Genomic DNA, 18664 nt, shown 5'->3' with positions numbered 1-18664 from the left:
AGCGTGGCCATCCTAACCTAAGGAAAAGATTGCAGGCATGAGCATCATGTTGTGTCTCTTTCAGTGGCCAGGAGTGAATGCTCAGGAAGGAGTATAATAGCAGAAAAGTTAGCAATAATACTTTCTGCGAATATTCTTCCAGTTTCTAACAACTTATTATAGAACCAAAGAATGGTTTGGGTTGGAAGGGACCTTTAAAGGTCACCTAGTCTACCCACCCTGCCATGGGCAGGGACATCTTTCACTAGATCAGGTTGCTCAAAACCCTGTCGAACCTGACCTTGAACACTTGCAATGGTGGTACATCCACAGTTTCTCTGGGCAACCTGTTCCAGTGTCTCAGCACCCTCATTCTAAAAAATTTCTTCCTTATATCCAATCTAAATCTACCCTCTTTCAGTTTAAAACTGTTACCCCTTGTCCTGTCACTATGAGCCCTAGTAAAAGGTCTCTCTCTTTCTTACTTTATATATTGAAAGGCCACAACAAGGTCTCCCTGGAGCCTTCTCTTCTCCAGGCTGAACATCCCCAGCTCTCTCAGCCTTTCTTCACAGGAGAGGTGTTCCAGCCCTCTGATCGTTTTCACGGCCCTTCTCTGGACCCACTCTTAACAGGTCCATGTCTTTCTTGTGCTGGGGGTCCCAGAGCCAAATGCAATGCTCAGCTTGTTGCCCAGGGATTTCCAGAGCCAGAAGTAAAATCTATTTGTTTCTTTTCTGTTAATTTTTCCAGTTGACTCGGGTAAGCATTTATCATCCACAAAATGCTGCAGCAAGGAGCTCTCTCCATGACTTGGTCAGGTGTTGTCTGAGGCGTCACTCTCTTTTCCTTCTTTTGAATCTGCCACCTGCTAATTTCATTTGGTGCCACCTTTGTCTTATTTTAGAAGGGACAGCGAACAGTCAATCCCTGTGTGTTCTCTTTGGTGCTTACAGTTTTATAGAGGTTGCATTGTCTGTAGTGCATTTGCTGATGAAGGGGTTATCAGTTTCTCCAAATGCTTTATGTACAGCAGGAGCCAATTGCTAGTCTGGATGGACTCCTCTCTCTTACCGAAATGGTAGCAGGTCCAGCTGCTTGGGCTTCACCTCTGGGGAATACAAGAGAAGCAGATCTGTAAGAGAGATTTATTCTAGAGAGATGTCCTGCAAGGGAAGCTCACTTGAAAGCCTGCAATACAAGACCCTGGCCAGATTTTAATTTGAGTTGCCTTCTGCCCAGTCCCTGTAGGATTTACAGGGGGATGGAAATTCCCATCCATCTGTGACAGGCCTTCATCATCACCATGCTCTGTTACATTGAACTGAATTATCCTTTAATGTATAGAAGCCCTCTGCTGTTTTTACGGTCACACAGGCCACATGCCTTTTCCGACAACCCATGGAGAAGAGCAACGGCAGACAACGAGCAGCAGGAGAGGTGATGCTGCCCCAGCAGCCTGGAAGGGGGACAGAGCAGCTGGGGATCGGGAAATGGCCCTTTCCCTCACCACCATGGGTTCATTTTCCTCACTCAACACAGTGGGATTTTACCTTCTTGATGTTCTGCTTTCTATCCATTGGGCTGATTCTGGTCCAAAATGTAGTCAGAGGGCCAAGGTGAGGCATCTTAGTGAAAAAAAAAGTGCCTGGTGCCAATTAATGTTTTTTTTCCCAGTCTCAGAATTGGCAGGGATGAGCCTCTTGCTTACACTGTGAAGAATTACAGCATTTTTGCTAACACAAATATGCGTTCTGAGTTTCCCCTCTCCCAGCACATACGCCAGCCACCCACCACTTGGCAGCTTCCCTCTGCTGCCAGGCAGCTGCTCTCACAAAGATCGCAGGATTTCCTCATGTACTGCACTCTGCCTGTGAAAAGATCGCGCGGCATCAGACCTAGAGGGGAGTGCTGGAAGGTTTTGTCTTTTTTTTTCCCCCCCCTTCTCCTCTCTCCCTTCCACTTTGGGACAGGCAGCCCTCATATAAGCAGGCATGGGTTTTGAGCACTGGGATTCACAACATGATGCCACTGAAACGTGCTGCAGGGAGGATGTTTTCCAGGCAGTCACAGCATGCACATTAAGATTAGCTGTTCCAGGAGAAAGCAAGTGCCTTCATCACTGCAGGAGAGCTCGGGCTGAAACCATTAGGACTGTTTACAAAGCTAAAGCAAACTGATGCCAGTGGGTACCTGTGGGTGGCCCTAGGGTGAACCCGTGTTGTGCTGGTATAAATCTTTCTCTCGCTCTCTTGCTCACATGCAGTGTGGCTACCAGAGGCAGCAGCTTCCTTCTGCCTGGATCTTGCCGGTTGGGCTTGCTCTGGCTGTGTGTGCTTTATCCTCTCGGATGCACTGGCTACAGGCAAACTTACACGCTTATTTATGGACCATAAGGGGTCTGCTCTGTGCACTTGGTACCCAAAGGCTGCGCGCTTGTTGCAGTGCCACAACGCCTCTGCTACTGGCATTTTTGCACAGGTTTGGTGCGGATGTTGATGCTGCAGGTTTGAGACAGATACAAGCTCATCACTATGGCATAGAGCAGGGGTCATCACCTATTGAAATCCTGTGGATGAAATTTGATATAGATGAACGCAAATAAATGTGGCTTGGGAGAAAAGATTTAAAAGGGAGGGCTTTTTCATAGATTGCAGAATAGCAGATCTGTGAAACTCACTGTTTCTAGACATTGTAAAAAAAAAACAACAAAAAACCAAACTTTGTCCCTTTCTGTTTGGGTACCACTTGCAGTTGTTAAAAGCTACATAAAATGAGAAGGGCTCCATAAGGACAAGACATAAGGATTTAAGCAAATCTCTAGTTGGGTTCAGGTGAAATTTATTCCCGTGCATTTATGTAGCAAAATTAAATGATTTGTCAGAAAAGCATGCAACAGCTTTGAAGGTATATAGGATTGGTCAGCACAAGAGAAGTGGTACCAGCATGTATGGATAACTGCCCTGTGCCTGCATACCGTTCTTCCTTGTCTTGGGATATTGGGGATAACAGCCAACAACTTTGTTCATTCCAACAAAAATCCCTTTGGGGAAATATTTATGGTTTTCTCTGCAGGAGCTTTATCTAATCCTTTTAACGTGCTGGGAAGAAAGGGGGGCTGCAAGCATCCTCCAGCTTCTAATTTGCTCAAAAAGCCAATGTTGAGTGATTGAACTGATGACTTCTTAAGCTTGATGATTACTTTTTCATCTGCCTGGGAAATGTAGAACATGTAAAACCTCCTGTTCATACTCTCTGAGGATGTTCATGTCAGTCCCCATAGTGTTTCATCACATCAGCTACTGACTGCCACAGTGGGTGTGGAAATGCAGGACCTGATGGTTGTACTATAGAGAATAGGGATAAGGAGAGGTAGAGGCACACCGTAACTAACAACATAAGCTTTGGGTTGTTTTCTTGATGGGGGATGGATGTCTGTTGTGTCTTCCTTCTTGTTTGGCATCTTTTTATTTCTTTAATTGCCATGTCTCTTCCACTAGATCCTAAATTTGCAGTGAAACTTTGGCTTCCACAAAGTTGTATTACAAATGAATTTATCTGTCATATGTCTGACATCGCAGTGTGTTTCTGTGGAAACACTGTATGGTATAAGAGACTCTGCTATCCTCATTTTCTAAACTGCAAGTCGCATCATTTATATCTCTCTCCTTTTTCTTTCACCCTGTGGAAGATTTTGGCTTTTTGGCAACATAATTTTTTTATACCATCTCCCTTTCATCCCCAGTATATTTTCAGAAATGCTATCTGAAGCCTCATGATATTTACAGCTTGGAAGTTTTAGGTTCTGTTCTCTGGTGTAGGCTGGGCTCCCACACTAGGCTGTGTCCCCCTTGATATGCTACAGCTTGTTGTCTTTGCTTGAGGCTACTTGTTAACTTGCCAACTCAAGATGGGAACCATCTCAGATTCAAAGAACCTGCCCTCCCCAGCCTAAATACTTCAAAAAGCTGGGTTTAAAAGAGCTTTCCTGTAAACATTAGTCATGGGGTATAGAAAATAATGCAAAGAATTACAAAAAAGAAAAGCGCACATAATGTGCTTTTGTCGAATTCATATATTTAAAGGAAACATAATATGGCAATTTAATGCTAAGACATAAAAACCACAAACCAAAATAAAACTCACCAAACCCCAAACACTCGCAAGTGTGGCCAGTCCTCTAGTCATATATTTTGCCCAGCCCGGCCTTCTGGTGTTAAGATGCAAAGAAGCAAGGTGTCATCATGCTTGCAGGTGAGAACTGTGGAATGACCTTGAGTTCACAGCGAGATGAACACCCCTAAAGGCAGAGCCCTTCTTTATCAGCTAAGCACTGTGATTAAACTTCAATAAGACAAATATGGCATTATTTCATCCCAGAGGTGCTTAATTGGTAACCCTTTCTATGGACAGTCTAGCTCCATTTTTTTGTCTGATATTGTTACTCTATTTTACCTGAGGCAGTCCGATATAGTACCTCTGGTTAGCTCTAGTTAGGAAGAAGTTAGGGCATCTTATGAATGACTTTTTGGTTCTCCTTCATTTTACATCTGTCTTTGGCCAACATTAGGCTCTCGTTCCTTGAAGACATCTTAGAGCTTACTACAAGGTCTGCTGAAGTCCATCTGCATTTCGCTGTCTCCTCTATATACCATTGCATACATTTCCTCTTTGTGCTTAGGGTTGGGAAGAGTCAATGGATAGGGTCTGGCCAGTGGCAGGACTTTTAGATGCTCCTCAGAGATATATCCCACTCTGGTGCACCATGAGATTCAGGTGGGTCCCGCATACTGTGAACTACGTAATCTAGTAAGTGAAACTAATGAGAGGTGAAGAAGATCAGGCACCCACAGGACAGCTCCCATGGGACAGTACAGCAGCACTTGCAGATGGAAGATTTGGTTTCCAGCAGAGTTTGGATTGCCAGGTCTTTTGGGTTTATGCCAAAAATAAAATATTCTGTGGAAAGCAGGCTTTTGATGATAGGGGAAATGCTTAGCTCAGTGGGGATTCTTGACATGACTCCCCTGGTGTGCCAATCCAGTTACAAAGAGAGGGGATTTTTGGTGTGCCTCGCTCTCTTTGTTCCTTTTAGAACTCTGGGCTCACACAATCCCATGTGGTCAACCTGCAAGAGCTTTCCCTTGCTGACCTATAAACCAGGCATCCCTGCTTGCCTTGGGCCGGTCCTTACCAGCTCTTAGTGGCACATGGGCTGCATCCTCTCACAGCTGCTACTGTCTGAGGGACAGGGCATTTCTTCTATATCAAGCTTTCTGATAACTTCTGGCTGAAGTTAAAAACCTTCATCTGTATTTAGCCACAGATGAGCCTTTTCAATGCCAGAAAAGCCCATTACGTGTTGCTATATTATTAAGATAGCTGCGTTTTTGCTGGGAGTAAACACTGAGGATGAAGAAAGTTGGGATCTAATGTGAATAGTAGTTGAAGGAAACAACAATGACCTGAACTCTGACTTTGTCTCTGTGCTGGTTGGTGGCCAAGGTGCCAACCGCTTCTACGACAACATTGAGGACATGATTGGTTTCCGGCCATGGCCCTTGATCAAGATATGCTGGCTGGTGGTCACCCCGGGTCTGTGCTTGGTAAGTGCAATTATGACGACATGGTATATTATTCTAAGTCCCTGGGTTCTCGGTAGAAAAGGTTGATTTGTCTTCAAGGTGCCGCTGTAATTTTTTCAAACTGCTATGGAGAAACATAGCTTGGAGAAACAGAAACTTGTCCATAGCTGAGGTGGCAATGTATTTCCTTTGTAAAGCCTTATCTTTTGCCTGGAAAATTAATTGAGCCTGAAAAGCCACTTGTTTACTGTGAAGGCAAAGGGAAATGTATCCTCCAAGTCTGGTGAGGTTTGGTCAAATTACTTTTAAATAGAAGACCAGCGAGATTTACCCTTTTCTGAAATACTTGCTTCAGCCTGTGTTCCTGTGACCTCCTGTGGTTCATAAATATCTTTCCACAGCCATTTGCTTTATATGTTATTAAATGTCTTTCAAAACCTCTGTGACAACTGTGTTTAAAGAAAATACACCCTAAGTCAGGCAAGTTCTTGCCTGTTTTGAGTTTCTGTCCAGTCTTGCTCTACTGACTTTTACATGATTTCTGAATCAAATTCTGCTCCTGCATCTGATGTTGAGAGTTGTTTTCTTTGACCCCAGTGGGAACATAGATGGGATCTACAGCTACAGCTTACAAAAGAGTTCTAGTCCTTTGTTCTCAGGCTTCAGCAGGAGTTGAATATCAGGGAAATTTTCAAAGCAAGCCTGATCCAGCCCAAATCATCAGAGAGCTCTGTGGCTAGAGAGCCTCAAGAGGGGTAAATCTGTGCCTGCGTGGTACTTCTGGAGGGCTTCTGCCAGGGACAACAACAATTCCTGACTTTGATATGAATAAATGGCTGTCTCAATGTTGCTGGACCCTCAAAGCTGCTGCCAACTTTGCTTAGGTTGAACCCTTAAGAAACCTGAAGGCTTTACACTGCAGAGAAGCCTGGCCCTGGCTCTGAGATAACTCCTTGTATGGTCAGCATGCACCAAGCTCTGCCTCACTGCAGCTAGCAAGGTCCATGCTAGCTCATGCAAGACATCACACTTACCGCCACCCAGCCAGCGCTTTCAGAGCAGCCAGGCTGCCTGGCTTTGCTGCTCCCTTTGCTCTGGCTATGCCTGTGTTTTCTGCTCCCCAGGCTGTCTTCCTGTTTTCCCTGATCAAGTACACGCCCTTGAAATACAACAATTCCTACGTGTACCCGACCTGGGGCTACGTGGTGGGCTGGCTGATGGCACTCTCCTCCATGGTCTGCGTTCCTCTCTATGCCATCTTCATCCTCCTGAAAACCAAAGGACCCCTGAAGCAGGTACTGGGATTGTGGTCACTGGGCGAGTTGCTGCTGCTTTCCCCAGATGGCTCATGGGAAGGGCCCCAGGGAAGATGTATGTGGCACATTTCTCCTCTGAGAAGGCAAGGGGGGTGAGAGTGGCCCTTCCCCAGAATGCCCTGCAGCTCTTGCTGGCAATTTAGAGGGCTTGGAGAGTCTCAGCACGGCTTCCAGGGTGATCACCAAATGTCCAGAGTCTCCCATGAGACTCTGGACCACCATGCTCAGTGCAATATGTAGGCATATGCAGAGCGTCTCTAACACTGGCTCCACTGGGTGGCAGAGGACCCCCTCAGTGTGGGCTACCTGAGGCCACAGGCTGATTGATTTGGTTTATGGTTCAGGTGGTCCTCCTGGCCACGTAAGTAAAGATGGCATGCAACCACCTTTGCCTCCTCTTTCGTTACTGACTAGTGCCAGTGCAAACCAGGTGCAAAACCAGGATCTTTTTTGCCTTTACTTCTTGTCCCTTGCCCCTGCTTCCCTTTTAGTCCTGGGTTGGGACTGTGTTATTTTCTCTGAAGAAATGACATGTGGCTATTAAAGGGGACATGCTCATAGAGCTGTAAAGGTCTACCCTGTGCCATGCCCAAGCCTGTCCTCTTTCGCTGTAGACACCTTGTCCTAGGAAGAAGCATATCTAGGAAGATGGTGTCATGGAGATGACACCTCACCTGACCCATGAAGAAAGACCTGAGTGATGTACAGTGCATATAAATTTCTGCACAATTTCTCTTCTGGTCCTTCCCCATCCTCACTCACTGTAGGCTCATCTGCAGCTGGTTTGGGTGGGGAGCAGGTGAACAGGGAACGGGAGCATCCCTGTGGCTGTGGCATAGGCATGACAGTCACATTGTGGGGTCATGGGGAGGAGGAACCTGCACTGCCAATACAGCCAGAGTTTGGCTGGGTGCAGGATGTTCTCGTTGGCTCCATTGTCTCAGAGACTGAATCTGTGCCCACAGGGGCTCTTGCTGGCTGAGAGATGTGACTTGATAGGGAATGACAGGAGTTGTGGCAGAGCTGGCTAATGCTCATCTCAGGCTCAGGAGAAGATACAGTGCAACGCCCAGGCAGGAACCGTAGTGATAAAAGTCCTCAGTGACACAGTGAGAAGTGCACAAGTCATGCAGGCAGGGAGGTGGAGGAGAAGTATGATGCTATGAAATAGTTCCTGTTTAGCTGCCTTTGGCCCTTGGGCCTCCTGGTTGCTGTTGGTGGCCATGAAGAGATGACAAAGTTGGGAGGGAGCTGGGAGATGAACACCTCCCAATATGAGGAACTCCAGGTGAATCTTGTGCCAAGGTGCTGTGAAATGATTTGCCCCAAGTTCAGACCTTGAGTCCTGCCTCTTACAGCCCTCTCCTGTGCTCCGGGCCATTTAGCAGTAATGCATCTGTCCTTTTCTGTGGCTGGTTTGAAGAGTTTGACTGGGTGGCTGACAACATGTCTGACTCCCCACAGCTCCGAGTTTTCATATGTCTAAATGAGGACTTGGAGCTGTCAGTGAAGTAATTGCCTGAACATCCTGCCTGCTAAACAAGCAATATTTCTCACCTGTTGCAAAGTGCTTTGAGCCTTTGGGTTGAAATGTGGCTGTGGGTAGTGTTGATGCTTATTTTACAGCACATCTGAGGAACTGATATGGCCAATTTCAGATTAAGGGTTTTCCCGTTTGCCCTGGTTTAGATGATATTAGTTGTAATTTCCAGGGACTTCTCAGTTATATTAGTATGAAGAAACTTCCAAGGATGGCATGTAGGCATGTAGGAAGGGATCAGCTGCTAAGCCTGGGCTGATTCAGGGAAGAATGAAAGCCAACCACATGCTACCTCCTGGAATAGCTCCTCCTGTTTTGAAAACAGGTTTTCTCAAAATATACCTGTTCCCTTTTTCTAGTCACACCCCAGAAATGTACTGAATTCACTTCCTGACACAGATGCTTCCAGGAACAGTGCCTTTCAACTGAATATTGCAAACCATTCACTGAAAACAAGTTTGTAATTGGTAATTACGATCAGTCACTGTGAAGAACTGATTCATCTTGTTACACTTGAGTGACCAAGAAACACAAATGTTGTTTCCTGATGTGTCTGATTAAGACAGCTGAAGCTCCAAAGACTGAAAATTCGCAATGAACTGCTCACAGAGTAGCTGCAGGCCAAGGCCAATTTCAGAAATCATGGGGCAAATCCTTTTGAATAAATGAGCAAAATCCAGGATTCTGGCAGGCACTTCACAAGGAGTGGAAGCACTGAAATTAATCCAACGAGTCATGGATGAATTGCCTGCTCTGCTTGTGATGCGCTCTGCAAGGGAGGAGCGTGCGCTGGCCTGAACAGCTTGTGATGGAAAAAGTTAGCAACTGTGCAAGTCGGTATTCAGCAGGGAAGTGATACACTGGCCCATGGAGCCGAGCAGGTGGCTGCAGGACACTGTGTGTTACTTGGCTTTGGGAGGAGCCCAGCTGCTCAGGAAGGTGTGTGGTACCAGAGGGGCTTCAAAAATGGGATGAGAAAGACCAGAAATTCACAGAAGCTGTCTCTGCGGGCCAGCACCTTTTGCCCAAAGAGCTCAAAGTGCTTTGTGTTTTTTAAGAATCAGCTCCCCAAAGCTGACACAACACTAGCGTACGTGAGTGTGGAGCAGCCTGCAGCACCCCTGCGTTGCGGAGGACAGGGGAGCTAAGGGCAGGCAGCTGCCCCACAACCCCTGCCTGCACCGTCGCAGTTTCTCTGGCTGGAAGAGGGGAGCTGGGATGGGTTGGGGGCAGGAACCAGCCTGTAGAGGGACTGCTTTACCAGGGAAGTGCTACTGAGGTAGGTATCATCTGCCACCCTCTTTTGGACCATAGCAGGAGATGCCTAGCACTTTCTGATGGTCAGACCATTTGGAAGGCTCCACAGCTCCCACCTAAGTCAATGGGAAGCATGGCAACTTGGCACAGGGAAACAAAAAAAAGGGCTTTACGGAGTTTTTTCCATGGCCACAGGAAATGTCTGTGGGGCTAATCATTAACATCCTTTCTCCCAGAAACATGTCTGTGAGGAGCCCTGTACATCAGGTTTTCAGGCCACGGCCCGGGTTTGAGCCCAAAGGTGGAATAATTGTCACTAAGAGCAGTTAAAGTGAGCCTGCTCTCCTTCTCCCTTTCATGGCCATTCAGCGGCAGAGGAGCTGGGAGCATTAGCTCTCTAGATGCCTTTGCCCCCAGCAATGGTTGTGGATCACTACTGGGTGTCAGTTTGTTTATCAGCTTAATTAACAGAGACTTCCTCTCCGCAGCGGCTGACACAGCTGATTTCCCCAGCGGAGGACCTGCCGCAGCCAAAGAAGCCCATGGCGGGTCTGTCCAAAGGGAAGCACAAGGGATGGTCTCCTCCAGTCCAGGAGGTGCTCAGCATCACAGAGAGAGAAACCCACTTCTAAGGCACTGGGGATGTCTCCTCCATACCCTGGACTGATTCGCTCTCTCCTTCCCGAAGTGGTTTCTTTTCTCTCCTGGGCTCTTCCCTTCTCTCCTTCACATCTGAGACAGAAGCACCTGGGACACGCTCTCCTTCCAGCCAGCTGGTTGCACCCACCAGGGACAGCATTTCTCTTGACTCCCTGGGGACAACTCTCCCTTTCAGCATCTGGGGAGAGAGCAACACACTTTTGTCAGAAGTGTCCTCCAGTACTGACACCGGTGTGGAAGAGAAAAACAATGTATTAACAAAAAAAGAAAAGAAAAAAAAAAAGCGGTCGTGTTGGGAGGAGGAAAGGAAACCACAGTGGTGAGAGAGAGCAGAGAATAAAGGTGTGCAGGAGCAAAGTTAGGGATGCAAAGGCACAAAACGATGGGGCGTTAGCACAGGGAATAAGTAAGTTGGTTCAGAAGTACATAAGAAGCTGGAGGATGACAAAAGAAAGTGCATTGCTAGGTCACCTATGTACGAGGGAGAGGGAGCCAGGAACATATCATCAGCAATGATAAAAGGAGGCTGCAGTGTTAGTAGTTACGGCTTCAGGTGTCACTGAAAGGGAAGAGAGTGACAGGGTGCTCGATGCAATCATAGTTGATGATGGATCTCAAGTCAGTCTCAGGATGGAAAGGGGGTGAGGAATAACTACCTAGGGGACTTGCTCTTGGTCAAAACTACATGGCCCAGTGAAAACACATCCGAGAGTGAAACAGCTGAACATTTGACAATTCTTTCAGAAAATTCATGGAGTGAAGGAGAAGTCCCAGAGCAGTTGGTAAAAAAAATGAGCTGCAGCACAGCAGGGAGAAATGAGACCCTGGGGACTGCATGCCCACAAATTTAACTGCACTGCTGGGGCATTTTGTAGAGGAATTAATGAAGGAGTTGATGGGCCTGATTCTGTGCTGCAGAGTAGCTTTGGGGTGAGGATGGGAGAAGGATGCCGCTCCCTCGGCTTTGCTGCAGATGACTGCTCAGGGGACAAGACAAGACACAATCGGGTGCAATAATCATAAGCTCAGGCAAGATAAAGCGATAATTAATAGGTAAGATGGGTTCATTGGAAGCAGATTGTGTCAAATTAAAGGTCTCTTGCTGCCAAGGTAGTCAGGAATGTGAGGCGATGACTGGGAGGGATTGCACTTGGATGCAGCGTTTGGTGCGGTGCCACACAGCTCTGTCCTGTGGAGGCTGCAGCTGTAAAACTCCCTGCCAAAACCTGCTTGAATGCCTATCAGAATTTCACAGTTAAAACCACAGGAAAAGACAGTGGCAGGATCCCCGCAGGAGCTTTGCTGTGGTCGAGGGCATATGCACCGGTGCACGGCTGTGTTGCAATAGTGGCACATCAAACCATGCTGGAGAATGGCCATTAAAAAGAATCAGAGATGCCACAGGCTCCTTTCCCTTGTTCCTTGTTCCAAGTAATTGCTTTTCCCTGTGCTATGTGGAGATAAACCACCAGCACTGAAAGTAAGCGGGAAAATCAGTCCTCATCTGTGCAATGCAGTACCTATTCCAATTGCTATGGGAACCTTATCTTTTGCAGTTTCCTGTGAGTTTAACTGGTGAATTAACATAGGGCAATCTTTTCCCCATTTAATTTCCTTTCCTTTAAAAACTAAAAACTGTTGGTGAAATGAACACTGAAATTCAAGTATCAAAATTTGTACCTCTCTGGGACATTATCATTTCATTGGAGATGATTTACTGTAAAAGGCAGAGATAGCTGGCAAACCTCATTCTTGTTCCCTGCAAAGGACTGCAGCACCACATAAGATACCATTTATTTTATTTTTATTTTTTAAAAAGCTGAATATCACATTGCAGCAATAGTCGTGGGAAGAGCTTAACATCCAGAGGCTTGCAGTTGGGCCTCATGGTGAGTATTTTGGTGTTCTTTCCTCTCCCTCCCAGCAGTGCTGCTCACAATTTCGTGTGGGGAGCAGCTCCCTTCAGCGGGTCTCTACATGCAGCCAGAGCACAAGCCAGTGGCTGCCACCAAGGAGCAGCAGTGCCAGGGTGGCACAGCCCGATCAGCTGGAGGAATCACTGGCCCTGGGGGGTGCCGGGTGTCTGCTGGGTGCTTGCTCTGCTGCTGCCTCCCCATGCTCGGAGCTGCAGCAGGGCTGTGCACGAGAGGTTTGATTTCAGGCATGGGGTGCAGCTGCCTTGGCAGTACCCATGGACAAAACGGTGGTATTGGTTTTGATAAGGAAACCTGCCTGCTCTTCTTCAAGCAACAGAAAGGAAAGATAAAGGACTGGGACTTGCTATCCAGATTCAGTCTTAGGCGTTAGCACGGGTTTCTTGTACGACCCTTGGTAGGACATTTAACCCCTTTGCTCCTGCTGCCATGCCTTTAAGATGTAAGGTAGTGTCATAGTGCCAGAGAAGTCATGGAGATGTGTTCACTCCTGTTTCTGAGGTAGTCGGATAACACTGCAAAAATCCTAGATAGAAATAAATCACTTTTCAGTTTTGAGCACAAACGTGTTATTGAAAATAAATACTGCATGAACTGGTTCCTCTGTTGCTTATGTATAATCTGATAGTAGCATCCCACCTCTGCCAGGAAGCAACATCTTTTAATAAAGTCAGAGGAGGTATTGCTGTCCCCATTGAAATCAATTGCAAAATTCCCAGGATCAGGAAATGAATCCAGATGCTTTGGATGAGATTGACAGAGTCTCAGGAAGTTTAAGGGAAAGCTCAGTGACCCAGGTACACCCAGCTGGGGGAACAGGGGAAAATGCTACCAAAAGCTGTCTTTTGCTATGAGACCCCCAGCATGCAGGCATACTTAGAGACCAAGTAATGGTTTGCTAAACTTATACAAACATCTCAGGTATTGCTGCGTGCATATGACAGATCTGACAGGTCTCCATCAGCCCCTGGAAGCGGGCACTTCTGGAGACCTCTGGGGTTGAGGGGAAACGGCTCCCTTCCTGCACACCACCAGGGTGTAAATACACTATTGAAGGGATGGTACGGAGAGGAGGGAGAGATTTTTTTTCCCCTGTAATTGCTGGTAAGATGCCAAGACATGATGCATTTGAAGCTGAAGTCCAAGGGAAGTTACGAGGTGGCCATACTGTGCTGCTCCTCCTGGTTGGAGGAAAAACACTGTATATAGAAGAAAGGACAGACATCTGTCAAGCATCTAATTACCACTTCAGAGTTTTCATGGTTTTTTTTCATGAAAAAGGCCATTTTCACCCCTCTCTTCAGAAAGGGAAGCCAGGAAAATAGTTTGTTAAAAAAGCAATCAAGCCAAAAGCTCTTTTATTTTCCTTCTCCTTTCTTCATTTTCTGTTTCTTTCCTTCCTATTTTTCTCATTCCCTCCCCTTCAGGCTTCCCTCCCTTCCTCCTTCAACAGTGGCAAATGGAAAAAAAAGGAGAAGGAAATGATAGTTGAAAACTTGCACTGAACAGAATTTGAAGAAAGATAGATAAACCAAATGGCAAACAAGCCAAACAAGTTGTTAAGAGTTATTTGCTTGCCACACTCCCCCCACCTCTCATCCACCCTCCCAGTCAGAGAGCTTGTGTCCACCCCTGTGTGCACCAAACAAGCCCCTTTCCATGCCCTTCTGGCACATTTCTTTTTCCCAAAGAGAAATGTGTTGTTCTTGAGCCTCTTCCCTTAGATCCTCATCTGAGCGAAGGTGATTCCTGGTCTGGCTGGACTGCTGCCCCCTGCACTTGGTCGGGTAGGGAGGCACCGTGGTGTTCCTCACACGGCCCCGGGGCTGCAGCTGGCTGGGGAGCCCTTTCTATCCTGGCCCTGGAGGGTGCATCCAGGCTCTGGAGGACACTTATAGCAATTCTTGCACTTCTGCCTTTGTCCAGCATGAAGTAATATGTATTTCTTGTCTTCATCAGGATATCTTCAATTTTCATGACTCCAGCCCTCAACATAGTTTTTTTTGGGCGAGGACAATTGCAGTGGCATTTCATCTTGTTTGGAGCTCGGCTCTCAAGCCTTCTCCTGCCCCAGGTGACCATGGTAGCCCTCAGGCAAAGGACAGTGTAGGTCCCAATGAGCTGGAGATGCAGCTGTGCCCTCCCTCCAGCCCTCATCTTGGCTTTTTGGGTGGAGAGAAGCTATGCCCATAATAGCCCTAGTGCAGGGTTTAGCTACCAAGGATTGGAGCCACAGCTCCATCCTGAGCAAAGCTCTTGATTTGCCCTTGATCCTGTGCATGTATTGCACCTTGCTAAGGGCTAGGAAAAGACAAAGGGCAGGAGGGACTGAGCTGGAGGAAACGGCATTTTGGTTGTGGAAACCCTTAGAAGAGCAGGGGAGACTGGTTTCTCAGATTTTAGGTTCTGTTTGCGTTGTGTGAGTTACGGGTGCTCTGCAGTGGCTGTGTGGTTTGTGCTTGCATCTGGGGACTTTCCTGAGCTTTTGCTTCCCTGGTGCGCGGCAGGAAGGGTTTGGTGAGGTGCTTTCCCAGTCTTGAAGGGAGGTTGGCCTTGCCAAGGTAGAAATAAGAGACAGTAGCCAAGTAACTTGGGTGCACAGCAAACAAGGCCCAGGAAAGAGACAGTCTGTACTTATGAGGGTATAGAGAGCATCAGGTCGTCTTGCTGTTCTTTGCTTTATTAGGTTACATGTGCTTACCTATGGTAACCTCTTACTAATTAGCTAAGTCAGGTTTGAACAGGGTCAGAGGGGACTAATGTTCATCAAAGGAGAAGATAAAATAATATAAGCTTTCAAAAAGTAAGGATGAAAATTTAAAACCTGAGAGGCTGAGGAGATGTGTATATGCTGCTATTCAGTTCCTTCCACAGGGCTGCAGGGAAGGGCTGGGGCATTAAAGTCAAAGACTTTATTCCTGAATCTCTTGCTGGGGCCAAGGGAAGAGTAGAAATGTGTCTAACAGTGTTTGGGGGTGGGGGTGGTTTTTGTTTTGCTTTGTTTTGTTTTTAAACCCAGAACAAGCCCTGGCCCCTCAACTGCTCTTGGAGCACAACCCTGGCTCCATTGTGAATCCCTGACCCACGACTGTCTCTGCAAAGGAGGACATGTATTTTTGGAGCTGTCTGTTCTGGTTTGTCAAGCCTGTGCTTGGAAAGCTATGTGGAAAGGAAAGGGATTCCCAGGAAGAAATGCTTTCAATGGCTGTGCAAAGCCACTCGTGGGCAACTCTGTCCTGTCTTGCTTTTGGTGACATGCCAAGACCATGCTGTGAAATGGTCTCTTGATTTTTTTCTCCTTTTTTTTACAGGCTGTAGAATAGTTTCCTACCCAGCCTGGGCTACAGCCAGGATGGGGAGATTTACCCCGCTAGCTGTCTAGGATGGCTGCTCTGGACAGGAGGCATGCTCACACTCGTTCGTTATTTGCCAGTGGCCACTATACTTTTCCAAAATGTGCTTTATTGAGTGTGAGGCTTTTGTTGTGCCATGGTGTAGATAGTGGTCTCTGGAGAAGGATGAGTGATTACAGGCAGCCCGGTGCCTTTCTCGACCTCGTATTTCAACAGTAGATGAAACAAGCTGCTTTTTCTCATGGATGAATAAACCCACCCCCAAACAAAAGAGGAACCTGTCACTTTCCCATATCCTGGAGAAGGGCCATCACCACATCATGCAATGTGAACCTCCCTCCTCACTCACTAGCTTTGAAGTGCGGATGGCCAGAGAGCTGGAGCCCGGTGTTTCTTGACCAGGCTCTCTGGGAGCAGAGGGCTTTGTGCTGGGATGCGGCAAGCAGTGCACAGGTGGGCCCAGGAGCTGCTGAAGAGAAATCCCACCAGTGGCAAGGCACAGTGGTGCAAATTAGAAACCCTGGGTTAGCTTCTTCAGGATGGCAGGAGGCAGCCTGGCAATGTGAACTGGCTGGGCATTAATCTCATAACTTTGGGGAAAACACATCCAGGCAGTGTTAGTTTTCTGTGTTATGCTTTTGGATGAGGTATGAATTCCCCAGACAGGCTGGGGGACTGTGGCTCCCGTTGGCACTGGTGTGATGTGTATGTCAGTCATGTAACAGGGAGACGGTGCTGGAGTCCTCTCTCCCATGCAGTCCTGTCCCATGGGTGTCTGTCCTGTCACCAACACCAGGATCTTCCATTCCCAGCTGCTTTTGTAGGGCTCAGCTTTACACCTGCTGCTTAGCTAAAGTGTAAACTACTGACTAAGTAAAACTGGAGCCTGAGGGCAGCCTCCAGTTGCCCTGTCCCATAAACGTCCTTGTCCAGGAGCCCAAGCGCAGGAGTGTGTGTCTCCACGTGGGTGAGTGGTGCGGTCAGGCACGGTTAGTTTTTCCAGAGCCTGTGGGTGGAGGATATTTGAACACTTTAAGAACATATTGATTTTACAGTGACAAGTTGGGAAAATGCCAGGAATTAATTTCCTTTCTTTTTTTTTTTTCTCCTTAAGAGTCACCTGCCCTAGCCAGCAGTTAAAAGATGAGCTTTTAAAAGTTATTAGGTGCCTAAAATTTTGCATAATATAATTTTCAATATGACCCCCACCCCAGTCTCTTTTGCAGTTCAAGACAGGGGTGGCATTTCCCTTGCATTTGGGGGTGGTTGAGCTCAGTCCTGCTTTCCTGCTTCTCTGGTCTCCAGGTAGTTGGAGTTGGGCTTTATTAGGGCAGGGGGGTGCTGAGCTGTGTGGTTACTTCTGGGGGGTCTCTCCCAGCAGCTGTCACAGCCTGCCGTCAGGGGAGACAGCAGCAAAACCTTTGCTGTTCAGTCCTCGGGCTCCCGTGAGGCTTCACGTGAAGAGGAGAAAGGAGAAAGGGGGCCGGTCCCTTTCAGAAAGTTAGAGATACTGATCTGAGATGTTGCGCATCTCCACATGGGTGCGTGTGTGTCAGGGCATCTGGGGGAGAATTACGCTTTGGTATTTTTTGTGTCTTAGTCACACCACTGATGTCCATGTTGTGACAGAGACTGGTGAGTAAATACGTTGCTGCTGGCGTTTTGAGTTTGTGAGCCTCTGGACCTTGACTATAAGTAGAGGTAATTTGTAATCTTGGTAAAACTTTCCAAAATTCCTTCCCTCTCTGGAAGGAAGTGAAAGGTGTTTTACTGACCCTGGGCAGAGGTGTCAGCAGCACCTTCTGGTTGTTCTGGCCAAAGTCCCTTGGACGGGCTGACGTACGGCACATTGAACGATGGCAAAGCAATTTCCCACCATCCAATTCTATCGATAGAAGCAAATTCCCTGGGGTGGTGAAACGCTATTGCTGCAAACAAGGGCTCGTTTTGGTTGTGTGCATCACATGGGCAAGCAGCAGCAAGGCTGCAGGCTGGAGATGTTTTCCCTCACGGTGCAGGCACCGTCCATTCCTACATGGTGATAAATGAGATTGCACCTGTGTGGCACTTCACAGAGGAGCTGGGCTTTTGCTCTTCCTCCTCCTCTTGTCCCCAAGCCGCATCCTTATCATGATGGAGCACCCGTGGTGGGCAGTGGTTATACTGCCTCTGTTGTTAACTTGCCCTGGTTTGCATCTCATAGTCAAATCTGTCCTCTTTTTCCTCCACACCTATCACATTTTTCCCCAGATTCCTGTGCTTTTGAGGTCAAACACAGCTGCGTAATAAGGCATCTTCTCCCTGTAGGAGAGCATTGCCATACAGTTGTACTGGGAAGTGGCATAAGCCACTATCAGTAATAACTGTACTTATGCTGATTCAAAGCATCTACCTCAGAGCTTTTATCAGCATAAGCCTCTTTATTAAGAGGGGAAAAAAAATCTTACGCTCTCCTGGCAGAGCTATACTAATGATGTAACTAGACCTAAGGGCACATTTACTTTAAAGTTAGGTTGGTTTAACACAGAATGTGATTTCAGTTAAATCTTCCAAAGTATGTGAGGACACTTCTATTTATGTTCCATTCACACTAATTTTAATTTATATTAAGTCCATCAGGATCAAGTTTGAGCTAAGTTGAACACTGTTACTTTTCATACTGCTTTGGATGGATTAGAAGCAATAGAGCTAAATCATCACAGTCCCTTGGGAGAGCAGTTTCACTGATAGAAAGTTGCTCAGGTTTTTTAAATACATTTATCAAAACAACCTGCAGACACAGGCACACTTTCATCAACGTGACTATGTCCACCTACCACCCAAATGGTCTTTAAACTGGAATAATCATGCTTGTAAAGTGGGCTGCTCTAGTTTAATTTAGCCTAACTGGTTTTGATTTAGATGGGCAACACTGGTTGCTTATGCACAGACAAGACCTAAGAGAGCTCCCTGCAGTGGGTAGGTACTGTAACCCAGCTGTTACACAAGTCCTGCCATAAGTCCTCCCTGCAGAAATCCCGTGGCTGGTGTCCATGATAGC

General features: G+C 47.0%; 1 protein-coding gene across 1 annotated transcript in view; it reads left to right on the top strand.

The window, feature by feature from the left end:
- The window catches only part of LOC104020222 (sodium- and chloride-dependent betaine transporter), a 42491-nt gene extending 29657 nt beyond the window's left edge, over positions 1-12834 (top strand). The window contains exons 14-16 of the mRNA XM_009473608.2: positions 5485-5585; positions 6689-6859; positions 10166-12834. Coding sequence (XP_009471883.2) covers positions 5485-5585; positions 6689-6859; positions 10166-10309 — 416 coding nt within the window. The 3' untranslated portion in view covers positions 10310-12834. The remainder of the gene's footprint in view (positions 1-5484; positions 5586-6688; positions 6860-10165) is intronic.
- The last annotated feature ends 5830 nt before the right edge of the window (positions 12835-18664 follow it).

This window comes from Nipponia nippon, unplaced genomic scaffold (genome assembly GCF_047370975.1).
Source record: "Nipponia nippon isolate SJK-2023a ecotype South Korea unplaced genomic scaffold, ASM4737097v1 scaffold_3, whole genome shotgun sequence".
Taxonomy (NCBI): domain Eukaryota; kingdom Metazoa; phylum Chordata; class Aves; order Pelecaniformes; family Threskiornithidae; genus Nipponia; species Nipponia nippon.
The sequence above is the reverse complement of the archived record's forward strand: the minus strand, read 5'-3'. Positions and strand labels throughout refer to the sequence as shown.